The sequence below is a fragment of the Bombus bifarius genome, unplaced genomic scaffold (genome assembly GCF_011952205.1).
Source record: "Bombus bifarius isolate JDL3187 unplaced genomic scaffold, Bbif_JDL3187 scf7180000009243, whole genome shotgun sequence".
Classification (NCBI taxonomy): Eukaryota; Metazoa; Arthropoda; class Insecta; order Hymenoptera; family Apidae; genus Bombus; species Bombus bifarius.
This window is the reverse complement of record NW_022884989.1, coordinates 982515-995990: the sequence shown is the minus strand read 5'-3', so window position 1 is coordinate 995990 and position 13476 is coordinate 982515. Positions and strand designations below refer to the sequence as shown.

At 34.4% G+C, this 13476-nt stretch overlaps 1 protein-coding gene across 15 annotated transcripts in view; it reads right to left on the bottom strand.

Annotated features, from left to right (window-relative positions):
* LOC117214797 (potassium channel subfamily T member 2) overlaps positions 1-13476 on the bottom strand; it is a 193810-nt gene that overhangs the window by 16314 nt on the left and 164020 nt on the right. For 13 of the 15 annotated variants that reach the window (XM_033461134.1, XM_033461124.1, XM_033461125.1 and 10 more), the window contains 4 exons: positions 13351-13425; positions 10226-10309; positions 10056-10150; positions 2189-2372 (listed from right to left, as the gene is read on the bottom strand). In XM_033461134.1, coding sequence (XP_033317025.1) covers positions 2189-2372; positions 10056-10150; positions 10226-10309; positions 13351-13425 — 438 coding nt within the window. The remainder of the gene's footprint in view (positions 1-2188; positions 2373-10055; positions 10151-10225; positions 10310-13350; positions 13426-13476) is intronic. The other 2 variants (XM_033461129.1, XM_033461130.1) reach the window with 2 other exon arrangements.

Sequence of the window (13476 nt, the reverse complement as noted above, 5' to 3'; positions counted from 1 at the left end):
TATATTATTTTATCGAATTACGTATGATCCATTTTGTTCTGATGTTGATGAAAGATGCGTCGTTGTGAAAGATGTGTCTGTAAAGGAAAGACACTTTTCGGACAACCTAATATATTGACAAATTTCTAGAGTTTTCACCGAAAGAGAGATTTTCTGAATTTTAAATTCCAACAATTTAAAAACTTGCTATACTTATTTTTTCTTTGCAGTAAAAGATTTCTAATTTTCATTGCAAATCGTTAAATATAATTTTATCGAAATTTATTTTTATTTCAAAATAAATGTCAAATAAAATTATACCATCGTTCGAAGAATTATCGTAATTTTACAATTATTTGAGATCAATATAACAGATTGAAAAATATCGATTAAAATAATAACATTACATTACGAAAATTATATTAAGTCATTAAATTCTGCCAATTCTAATTCATTATGTAGATGTATCTGTATCCTAAGGGTTCCTTTCATCACAATATTCGCGTATTATACGTCATCGACAGTCCTGACGGCTGAATCGCACGTTTATCGCTGTCATCGCAATCTGTGCCATCAACCGACAGCTAGCCTTTGATATCTCCTACTGTCATTAGTCAATGATTTCGGTCAACAAGTAGGATAGGGTATTTAGGTTAGTTTCCGCCACCATAAAGGATTTAATTAAACGTTTGTTACCGACGAACATTAATTAGATTACACGCTACACATCGAAATTTTATGAATCCTTTCATAAACACACAAAGGGCTGGCAATGAGTTTTGTATGCGACGCTATTTACTTCTATAGCGTAGATTAATTACTGTAGCGAAGTCATTTATGATGATAACTAGCTGTACCTTTCATTTACAATTATATTCACAGTTATACAAGCAGTATACGTATTATACATCGTTGACTTTATATCATTGCAACCATTCGCAGAGCTTCAAATAACATTCCATATTAACGGTTATTAGCTATTTGCTTATTCAATCATTAATTAACGTAACGATTGATGACACGACTATGGAGAGAGATTACTTTTTACTTTTAGTGTTTTAATTTGGTTGAGTCTAGTTGAGTTTAGTTAAATTTAGTTTAGTCAAGATATAAGTACTTGTCTTACTCGCTTGTTTTATTATACCGTAGCACACTCGTAAAAAGGATTATGTGTACTTGAACTCGAGAGATGTGTCGGTATCGCGTTTTAGTTTAAATTTGAATTGTAAACTTAAATATAGATTATGTATAATAATTCAATGTATCACTTGACACGATGACGCAGAAGTGAATAGCGTACTTATGAAATCTAGAAAAATTGTATTTCAGTAAATTTAAAGAGATCGTTCAATCGGTGAAATTTAGTCCTCTGTTTTCTGTATTTTAAATCACGAAGATCACCATTCTATTGTATAAAATACAGAATACAAATTAGAGTTAAATATCTTCAAATTAATTAACTTAATATAAGAAATATAACACGATAAAGATTACCAGGGATATTCATCATTATGAAATACCACGAAATACAACGTATAAATTAAAATTAAATAATTCAGCATAAAGTTAATTCACATTTTTTATAGTCGACTATAGCGCAATGATATCCGTTGAGAGTATCCCAAATAAAATTCCAACAATTAAGAGATGGAGTTTTATATTACGTATCGAATCTCACAACATTAAGTTTCTGATATCTCAATTGTCGTATAGGAATTTGTGGCCATTAAGTTCAAGTAATTTCCCGACCATTAAGTTCTTGGATATAAAAGTCTGATGCCATCACCTGCCTTTCGATTTTCGTCAGACAATGATCAGGGGAAAATCGATAGCGCTTTTACGATCGTCAGCAAACGCACGCGTCGCATCGTTTCTGTCGTAACATTCGTCGTTAAAAGGGAAATAAAGTTTCATGTGACTGGTTACTCACCGAACGATAAATATCGCTAGAATAGCAGAAAGTAATAGTCGAACACTTCCTGTCTTTGTGACGTTTCGTACAGCGGAAAATTGTGTCAATTGTCGTAAAAACGTTTTGCACGAATGCAAAATTAAACTGAATAATTTATTAGTAGTTATCGCATATAACACGAGAAATTAATATGAAATTCAGCTATTGATATATTACTGTCCTATCGGTTTCCTCACAGTTAATTAAGAAATAGATGAAATATCAGCAAAACTATAATTCGTAAAACATAACACATACCTGAGTAGGTAGAACTATGAGAGCAACGCAGATCATGATGACCATGTAAAGCTGCGAGGGCCAAATGTCAGGTACAAAATCCCCGTAGCCGACCGTAGAAAACGTGACTACAACGTAATATGTGCTTTGAAACAGATTCAGATGCCTGTGCCCCGCTCTCTGGAAGTGTTGAATCCCACATACGCTGAAACAGGCAAATTAAAACGCGAATCATTAAAACATTTTACGAATCACGAGATCACAGATTTCGTCGCTCATTCAAGTTACCGTGTTTCAGAGACGATAATTTACGGACACGAGAATAATTCAATTGGCCTTACATCGGCCAATGTATGATTTACAGTCGGCTGGAACCGATTGTACAATTAGTAGTTCGTATTTCTCGAACATCAAGGGATACCATCGGATGTCCTTTCATCCTCGAGAGAGCAAAAGGATCGTTGAAACTTGGCGGTTAAAAAAACGTTTACCTCGTTCGGTAAACGCGAACTCTTTCTAACGAAGAACATTTAGAAACGACAGCAGTCCGTATTATGCATGCGGCCTCGTTCTCATATCTGTATCGAGTTTATATTTGTGCGAATTGGTCTTTTCTCTTTCTGTTCGTGTTTAACCAACTATTTTTATACTATAACGAGGTGATTGTATAATGAGTCCTTTTTTATTTACAGATGTATTTCAAATACCTTCTCATGTTTTCGTCAAGTGTTTTAAATTAAAATAAATTTAACGGTATCGCGCAAGATGTAATCGCTGGATTTAAAGAAATACTTAAGGATTCTTTCAGACAATTGTTTTCAATGTTTCGACGATAGGAGGTTTCAGGAGTTTTATCTTCTTTATTTTTAGAACTGTTCCAATATAATATAAGCTTTTTTGATTAGTTTTGTTGATAGATCTACTTCCCTCAAAGGAATACCCTTTATCAACGTGGTTGCTTTTCCAGCAAAAAGGGGAACAATTTTAAAACGTCGAATTCCTTCGCTTTCGTTGCATTCGTTAACGTTGTAAGATATTCTGTGTAAAAATCATTATCGAATGGAATTGATCAATTTGGCCCTACTCAAGGCAATATTCGCATTATATTATATTGAGGTTATTCGATGTATAAACAGAGAAAACTCGTGGATAAATTGTAAGGCAGAAAATATATTTAAATAGAAGTGTAATTATAAGTAAGAATACAATTTCAGCTGGTCCATATCCGCACGCTAGCTGTGTTACCCAATAACTGAAAACCCCCAAGCCAACGTTGCCTGTCTACTGTTTGTGGTCTGTCTTCGTCGCAGTCTTTTTTGTCTACACATTGTCGATGGCTTCAGTGCTTAAGAAAACTAAAAAGACCAGATGTAGAGTTTTCTTAGGAGTGGTGACCACTTCAACATATTATTTATGGAAATTCAAACGAAACGTTGAAACAAAATCGCCTGATTCGTGCGTACGAATTTTCACTGCACATTTTGACCCGCGATTTAGTATTCCCATTCGAAAACGTTGCTTGGCGAGTCAACCGAAATAAAAAGGAAAAAAAAAAAACGAAACAAAGAAACGTTGAATAGCGAGAGGAGAGGAACGATATTGCTTTTTTAATTGGACGACTTTCGTTTCGCGTTCGAATGCGTTCATGTGTATGAACAAATATCCAAACTATCCTCACGCTTTCGGACTCGTTCCTCGTTTCAAAACCGCATTGTTTCTCAAAATCGTTTGCACGTTTATTACGATTCTAGTTACTCCCACAGTGTGGTATCGATACCGCAGGTAACTTCGCGTCGATCGACGTACTTTCAGATTTTATATTGAGTATGATAACTGGTTTAATTTTCCAGAAAATACCTAAAAGTTGTCAAGTCGACTTAAGCTATCGTAGATTCGTGTTTTGACAAATTTCAAAGTTAGAGCAATAGTTCGTCAAAACAATGAAATATGTCGGAGATGTAGAGACATCGGGCCTTTCTTTTGGAACTTTGGAAAGATCCCCAATACTGAGGTCTAAACTATTTATTATAGCTGTACTTGAATAATAGAACTTAGAAGTAGTTGTTGTGATACGATCTGATTATGTTTGCCCCAGATTTGTGACAGTGGGCTTAGGCTCGATGTGACACAACTGGTCGCCGAACGTAGCCACGGTCACGGGATGTACGTTTTTACTTAACAGTAGAAGTACCAATATCGAGGGACACACGCTGTGTTACGACCGTTCGCGGAGAGACGCGGTCGCGAGGAAAACGCGTCAGCGAGAGGCGTAAATTCTCGCTACGATTCGGTGAATCGACGCCGCGAAGTAGTCGTTCCCCTGTTTCGGTTAAGATAACAGAGGTGGTTAAATGAATATGACACAGTAGAGTAAGTTATATTTCACCGTTTATTCCAACAACTTAAAACGAAGACAGTTACGCTGGTGCGTATGTACGAGATGAGTGAGTGACTGATCTACGGGTGTGTGTACCCGGTTAAAAGGATGTTGACCGTTCGAAGGATAGAAAATCAGTACTGTCTTGGGAGACGATGCTGTGTCGGAGGGAAGCTAAGGATGGGTGTGTCTAGCGCACGGGACCATCGGATTTGTTGGTGCCGATGTTAGTTAAGAGAGTGAGGGAATAGGCTTCGTTGTTAATTGGTTAAACGAAGGGTCTTAACCGCCCTCGAGAGAAAGTAGTTAGTGGGAGGAAAGTTGCATCATACGTGAGAAAAACTAACTTTCCCTTGTCAAGCCGTGGTAGACAATAGTCTTTGGAAATTCTTCGGAAACAGACGTTTGTTTGGTTTGAAGGACCTCTACTAGGAAATCTATGAGATTTATGGAAGGTACTTGAGACTGTTGAGGGTACGCAGTGAGTATCCGAAGACATCTGGTTGCCATCTTGCCCGCGGTGTGTGGCCTGGGCTAGGTAGAGTGTTACGCGACGTAACACGCTGTATTAACAAACAAGCCCCGGACAGGAGCAATAATGGCTCTGCGCGGGTCAGCCTAGTAACGACGTCCGGAATTTTGTTGATATCTCCGGTCAATATGCAATTGACAAATACGATCGTATCAGTCTTTTATTCTTGTGATCACCTTGGAGAATTTACACACATCGTCTAGTCGGTCATTCAGAAAGATACCGTGCGACACAGAGAACGTCACTTTGAGTTTCAAAATATATTCTATTCAACAAAGAGTTTTCCCTGTTGACCGTGGATTCGTTATTGAACTTAAGAACATTGTCTTTAACATTTAGAGTGTCTAATCACCAAGGTTAATTGTCAAACTCTGTTAAATCAACATTTGTACATATAATTGTAAATATAATCTGCATTGAACAACAACGATGGCTTGTCCTAGCGAAGATACGTTACACGCCCCTAAGTCTAACGCCAACCCGACAAATATATGCAAAATTTTCGTTTCGCGAGCCTGTATATGCATACTTAATGATGCGTGCATTTCGATCTTCTGGCTTCTGAATGCGCGAACTCATACGAGCGTTAAACATATGAATTCAAAACACATGAATTTTTATGAACGCGGTTACACTGTACGCAGATAGTTGGTCACATGCCGCGTAAATTCGCACGACTCGATTAAACTATAGTTTGATTTTCGCCCGTGTTCCGAAAACTTTTCCATTTTCTAAATAATAACGTTCTAGCACTCAGAAGTTACATTCACCACATAATAGAATCGATATTATAAAAAAATGATCTGTATCTTGATTTGCTACCAATATATCGAATACAAACTGACTGATCCTATAAAAAGATTTGCCACAAGATCGACAACTTCATGATTTAACTAGATAATCGTTCTTCTGCCATATAATTACAGAATACATTTACAAGGATTATGCAGTACAATATATCTTGTTGCGTATCATGCGCAATGTGATGCGATCGGTTTCGAAATAAAAATTCTAATCTTCAAAATCGGACAAAATTTAAAAGATATTTTCATGAAAAATTGAAGAAACTTTATTACGGAGATCGTAATGTCTTTGTCGAAACGATAAGTCGAAATTATATTTCTTTCATCATCTAGCAATATAAATAAGATATAGATATCGAATATAGATTTAGATAGCAGAATAAATAATAAACAACAGGAATTTTTGTGCAATTCGATGATTGTATAAAAACATCACGTTTATAGAGCAATCAAATATCTTTAGTAAATTTTCCTTAGACATGAACGTAGGTAGCTTTTCGTAGAACAAAATTTCGTCCAGGGTAACGATAATCATTTATAGCGCGTTTCACTTATTCTATCTATTTTCAAGAACGCAGGCACGCTAACCCTGCCGCATTATCAATATTGATTGTGTAGAAGAGTTGCTCGTTCCTTTCAACTCCGAGAATGCAGCTTATAAGCAGAGCCTGTTCCTTGTAAACTCTACAAGTAGTCGTTCTAACGAAGCGTGGCGGCAACTATACATCTTCTAAGCGCGACAAGCCCATTCGTAAGGCGAACGTCAAGCGATTTTCACAGTGACAGTGAAATAGATAACGTCTGGTCCGGCGCAATAACTGGACCAGAAGATAATAAATTTCGCTCATTAACCGGCGCGTGCTATTTACGAATGTGCGCAAGCTGTACGCATAATTTCGCCGCGCTGTTACCAAGTTAACGTTATCGTTTCGTTGTTTCGTATAAAAAATGTAACGTGACAGGTTGAACAGGTTTGTTTTGTAACGAATTAAAAAGCACGTTAACGTAAATGCTTGACATTTCGCAGTAATTAAATACGTGATCGTGAAACAGATTATACGTTACGCAGTAATTAGGATGAGCAGCGTTTGGCTCGTTTATATTATTGAATTCTCCGTTTTTTAGGTTTTTATGCACTACTGGATTCTTGAAAACGAGATAAATTATTTGTAACTTATTTTAAATCTCTATCCTTTCTTATCGTTTGTCTCTGTTAATTTCGTTGTATCATCTTAAACCTTGTTCTTTTAACGTGAATTCATTATATACAGGGTGGTTGGTAACTGGTGGTACAAGCGGAAAGGGGGTGATTCTACGCGAAAAAAGAAGTCGAAAATATAGAATAAAAATTTTTCGTTTGAGGCTTTGTTTCCGAGAAAATCGGCTTTGAATTTTCGCTCGGTACGCGTGCACTTTATCACGTCTCGTTATAATGGATCTCACTGTAGATCGTTGTCTCGATGGAAAAATTAAAAAAAAAAATTTTTATTCTATATTTTCGTCTTCTTTTTTCGCGTAGAATCACCCCCTTTTCGTTTGTACTACCAGTTACCAACCACCCTGTATATTAATAAAAAAAAAAGTTAATCTTCAATATTAATCAAAAATGAATCCGTTGATCGATAATTCTTTAAATTAAACCAAATTCGATAGATTCGATGGTAAATTGTAACAATTCATGATAACTCTCAGGTACTCTGTGAGGTCTAACAAGGTTTAAGATGATACAACGAATTTAACAGAGACAAACGATAAGAAAGGATAGAGATTTAAAATAAGTTAGAAATAATTTATCTCGTTTTCAAGAATCCAATAGTCCATAAAAATCTAAAAAACAGAGATTCGATACAGAGATGTAATTTATACTCTTCAAAACTCGTGAAACTCAAGTTTCTGCGTTGCTTTACAAATGTTCGGAAACAATTCGACTCGAGCGTCTTTTCCCTTGAAACGTAGCCGTTTCTCTATGCCACGGCTGCGTTCCCAAAATATTTCACCGTGGAACGAACGAACATAGGCGAACCGTGACAACGTAAGTACGTGCACCTTACCTCGTTCCCCCGTTTGAGAAACGACTTCCGAATAATGCCGTGATCGGCCAACAGATAGGGGACATCCGACCAAGTCGCGGTGGCAAGGGCGAGCTTACAAGTACGCCGTTCTAGAATTACACCGTAAATAATGAATCAGGACGATCGATGGCGATACCAATCCATCTGCACGAGCCGCCACGATTACTTATTAACATTTGTCCCACATTGCGATCTGGGTCAATCAGGCAAGTTTCATCCCTTCGTGGCGCGATCGTAATCCTTACGAGGATATTGCATACATATGTACAATAATGTGCATATGTACGCGTGTTAACACCTTTGCGTATCGATTTTCCACGTAGGTTTCAGCGTGTACTATCTTGGACAAATCTTAACTTTCAATTGACGTCGATGTCGGCAGATTTAATGACAAGGCTCATGATGAGAAGTAGCCCGGAATAAAGGACCATACTGGAATATTTATAACTATTGTTACAGTGTGCTTATATAACATCTTTCTTGTTATTCATACCTATAGAATATATTAAGAAAGCTTAGTTAAAAAGCTTGGTATATATACTCTATAAACGCTGTACGTATGTACGTGTATGTATGTATGCTCTACAAGTCCAAATGTTAAGATATCTCTGATATTTATTCTACTTCCTTACATAACCAAATTTCTTTCAACGAACAGTAACAATTGTTGAATGATAAAGCAATATGGAGAGTGTCGAGATCATCACTGAATAGAAAATAGCTATCCCACTGGTTGTTTAACTTTCCGTTTATCTCATTAAATAATACAAAATACAGGTGTTGGATAACATGGATGCAGGAAATTTTACATAATTCTCAAGCATAGAATATTATTTGACGTCATTCGCATAATAAATACACCGACGTCAAAGTTAACTTTTCGTGGTTCCCAGGCAAAGGAGCAAGTTAATAATACGTACGGGAGAAATGAAATGCTGGTGTTAATCCACTGAGGTATCTTGAATTATCAATAATCCTACGCGAATGTTATTATATACATCGTCATTCATTCTAAATGGATAAAACATCACATTGAACCCTCTAAGAGAATATCCCAGATAGATTATAGATTTAACAAGTACGCGGAATTATAGTTATTCTTTGGTTTTAATTGATAATTTTCGAGTTCCCTGGAATATTGCCTTTTATCGCTCGAGCAACGTCTAACTACTCGAACAAATGCACTGCCTTTAGAATGGTATAATGAGTTTTGATAGAAGATTGGAAATTGCGTTTACTAGATATAATAATCTTGTATCGCATCTATATAAAAGTGAGAACTGCATGTTAAGAATAATTATTTGAAATGGAAATTAAAAGAAAATTCTAAATAAATGTCTCGAAATTTCTGAATTACTTTTATAATACCAAATTTAATATCTTTTTTGTAATTATCAAGATGTATCTTGATAATCAAGATTTGTCATAAATTTGACGAAAGAATTGAGATTTGATTCGATTTGATCGAGAAGAATTTGATTCGGGGAAATTAAGCCTGGCATCATTGTTTCTCTGTCTAAATCGTAACACCGTCCAGGAAATCTGAGAATTCGTAAATGGAAGCGTCTGTTCCTGATTGGCAAAGTTTCCTCGTTATTTGGATAATGTAATATGACTTGTATGCAAGCCACGTAACATGCGCTTTGGATAAACTTACATAATTGTTGTGGACGGCTAAGGAACCGAGAGAAAAGTCGACCAGCGCGAAGACGGAATTTTAATTCGTTCATTCGTTGCATCGAAGAAAACAGAAGTTATTAAAGGAAAGATAGAGACTATTTCATTACACAAGATGATTATGCTTCTGTTCGATAAATATTATTTGTTTATAATCGGAAAACGAAATTTACGTATGGTTGTAAATTTACGAAAATCGAGAAAATATTTTTCTTTTTATTATAAGCAAAAGATTATGTATTTAGTGTCTATCATGAAACCTTTAAGTTGAATAAATTACTTTGAACAGTGTTACATCCTATTTCACAATACGGTGAAATTATACGTGTTGATATTTTTATGAAAAGAATTATTGACTTACATTTGAATTTCTAAATTTCTATTATTTTAATAATAAATATTTAGAATAATTTATAATTTTACTCACCTAGTAAAGACAAGGCACAGTAACGTTGCACTAAGGATCATAAGTTGCTGACTTAAAGCTGATTGGGACTTTTGCATAGCTCTGTGTAGATCGTTCTGAAACACGAGTATCGATGATAACGAGATGAAGATGAATAATTTAATATTAAGTAGTATATGTCAATTACTTACGAACATATTCTGCAATGAATGTTTTGCCAACCAGCAGTTTAGGAATACCGGGATGAACAGATTTCGCATTGGTGGATAAAGTAGCTAAAAATATAATTAATAATTTGCTACTAATCATACTACTTGCTACTAACATTACTGTGTAATAATTTACTGTAAATAACTAGATATCGTTTAATATAATTATTATCAAAAGACATTTAAACATTATGAGCAAAATTATGTTGGTATTAATGAATTTTTGTATATAGCAGTAACAAGATTGGTAATGAAACAAAAATTTAAAAGTGATTTTTAATCGTCTTGTTCAACATAAAATCATAAAATTATAAAAAATTATTCGTTCAACAGAAGTGTATGGTCCACACTCAGTACAATTTGCTAATATATTAGTTAATAAATTATTATACGAGAGGGCCCAGATATTGAACTAATTTTAATCTGTACTTGTGTATCATTTGTAAACAGAATAATTTTTGTGGAAAGCTAATTTAAGAAACGAAAGACTCATCTCATATACATTCCATCGAATATATATATTTGCAAACGCAACTGTAAATGCACGCAAGAATAATGAGTTTGCCTATTGTTCTCGCTTCTCTACCATCGAAGAACAAATATGCTTCAAGGTGACAGCAATTAGCGTCCATCACTGTTTTCTCCAGGTACTTCATACATCCATGTAACATTTCTTTGGAAGAAAGGAAGCGAGATTATGTAAGAAATTTCGTTGATGACGAATACAAATTTCGAAAAAAATATATATAAAAAAATGTAAAAAATGTACGATTTGAAAAGTTTGGAACCTCGAATAAAGATACTATATCCTAAATTTTCAAATTATAAATACGCTAATATAAAATATGAAATGAAATAGAATTGGTAACTTTCACACTTAGAGAATTGAATTGAAATTACATAAAGATGTGATTAATGTTTAGATACGTGATTAATTAGAAAGTTCGTGAGCTATTGGCATCAGTTCATAAGTTAATTGAAGCTTATAGACTGCCAGTTAGATGATCATAATCGTAAATGATCATTAACGTAAAAGGGAAAAGAAGTTCTCATGACAGACTTTTTAAAAATAAAAGTCGTTAAAAAAAAAGTATAAGCCACGCTCGAAAGTCACGAATAGCTCGTCATGTGATGTAAATGCTGACCTAAAAAATGAAACTGCACTTATTTTTACGTAATTTTAATGTTGTTCAGAATGTAGCAAAAACAAAACATAATTGTATATCGAGAGTCCTCATCTTTTTAATCTACTATCGAATTAAGTGAGATGTTCCATATAGACAGCATTTAATTTTGTTCGAATTTCCATATACATGTACAGAAAACAGTCAACAAAAATTGTATAATATATAATAATTTTAAAATTAATTCATAATTTTTCATTTCGCAATATATATTTTGATATTGCACGCGTTATCTAATTTATTTTACACGGTGTTTTTTACAGAACAAATTTTTAATTTCAATTTTCAAATTTTAAAAGAAATTTTATATTAAAACTTAACGTACAAAAACTAATTAAAACAATAATTTTGATATTAAAAGATTGTGAAAATCGTTAACTGATACAGTCAATAATTCGATGTCTTTAACATGCACACATTGGCTTAGACACATTTGTACACATTTTGTAAAATTTCTATTGTAAAATGACTATCGTATGACTACTGTTAACGGATTACATTTTTCTTAAAACCAGATTTATTTACGTTCCATAGAACAAGTATTTTACGAGTGATTATAGTTCTAAGGAGCGATGACTTGGGATTTACTGGACTTGCTGAAATGTCACCGAGGTGACACAATACTAATGAGTCTGAGCCAATTAAATTCCGTGCACAATCCTCTGATGTTGTTAAATCCTGTTCGCTTTCAAATCAGGGTTGGTCCCAATAGGGCACAGATCGATACACTAAGATCGAATCTAATTTATCCTACGCGTTGAAGAAATACTATTAAATTAATACTACCAAATTCCTCAAATCGTGATTAAGAATTTTCAATTTATTAAAAATTGATATTTCAGCAGCCATTAAACATGGTCGTCAATTTATTTGGTCAAAATTGCGAATGTATTAATAGTCAGAAGTTTGTTAAATATCGACTCACTTTTTCTAGAACTCTGGAATCAGTAAGAGCAATAGCATACTAGAGGCTAGGCTCCCTTTCTTTACTTTCTTTCCCTACTTTCTTCTTTTCCTATCTATTATTAAATAATTCCATTATAAAGTATAAAATTACTATTTCTTTTTTTTAGTTATTTAAACAACGTGAAAGTTTAAAGATCGAAAAAATTACTTGTCACAATTTTTCTATGTGGTTCTCAATTGTTATAAACTTTTAGTTTCACATATGTAGTTCGGAAAAAGCGTCCATGTATATATCTGTATACATCGACATTGTATATCGAGTCGGTGCAAAGCAACAAGTTCTTTACTCTTTCGGTATGATAGCTCGTTAACATAACCATGGCTGATCGACTATATATCGTGGTTCGAGATTCGACCAATAAAGCTCCATTAGAATCTTTTGATATTGCGTGCAGAAGGGACGTAAAACAGGTAGATTTTTATGGATTTCTCGGTGGAATGGAATTCAGAAGAAATCACACGGTTGATATAATTCGTTTTATTGTCTGCCGCAGGCTCCAAACGCCCGAGAAACCTTTTCCTTCCTCTTTCTTATCAAACCGTGTCTTAATAAACCGTTTCATGGCTTTATGTACTTCTGTCTCAACGTTTGGAAAATGTAATGGGCGAATTGTTCAGCTATTCTTACGATATTTTCTTTATATTCGTGAAATGTCTGTGAAATACGATTTCATTTTCCTGTTTCCTTGTAACTTTATTTCTGCTTCATTTAATATCTTTTAGAGAAGCAATGTATCGTTGATTATATACATTATTAAATACGTACAGTTATTCGCTTTTTTTAATTTTTTTATTCTATCGACAAGAAGTAAATAAAAAGAAAAAACACTATATTAAAGTATAATATACGAATGTACGTATTACTATCTTATATCTAACGCAAAATATACAAAGCAAAAGGATGTGTCAAATTGTTAAAAAGCTATATGTAGAAAATATAGAGAGTGAACGACTCACCGTGATGGTAAACGGAATGGTGTTGACTAGTTCCAGGATGAAGTGGAAAGAGAGAAGCTGCTGCCAGATGTTTCCCTGTGAACATGACGAAGACAGCTCAAAAAACCCAGTGACAATTTAAAGAAA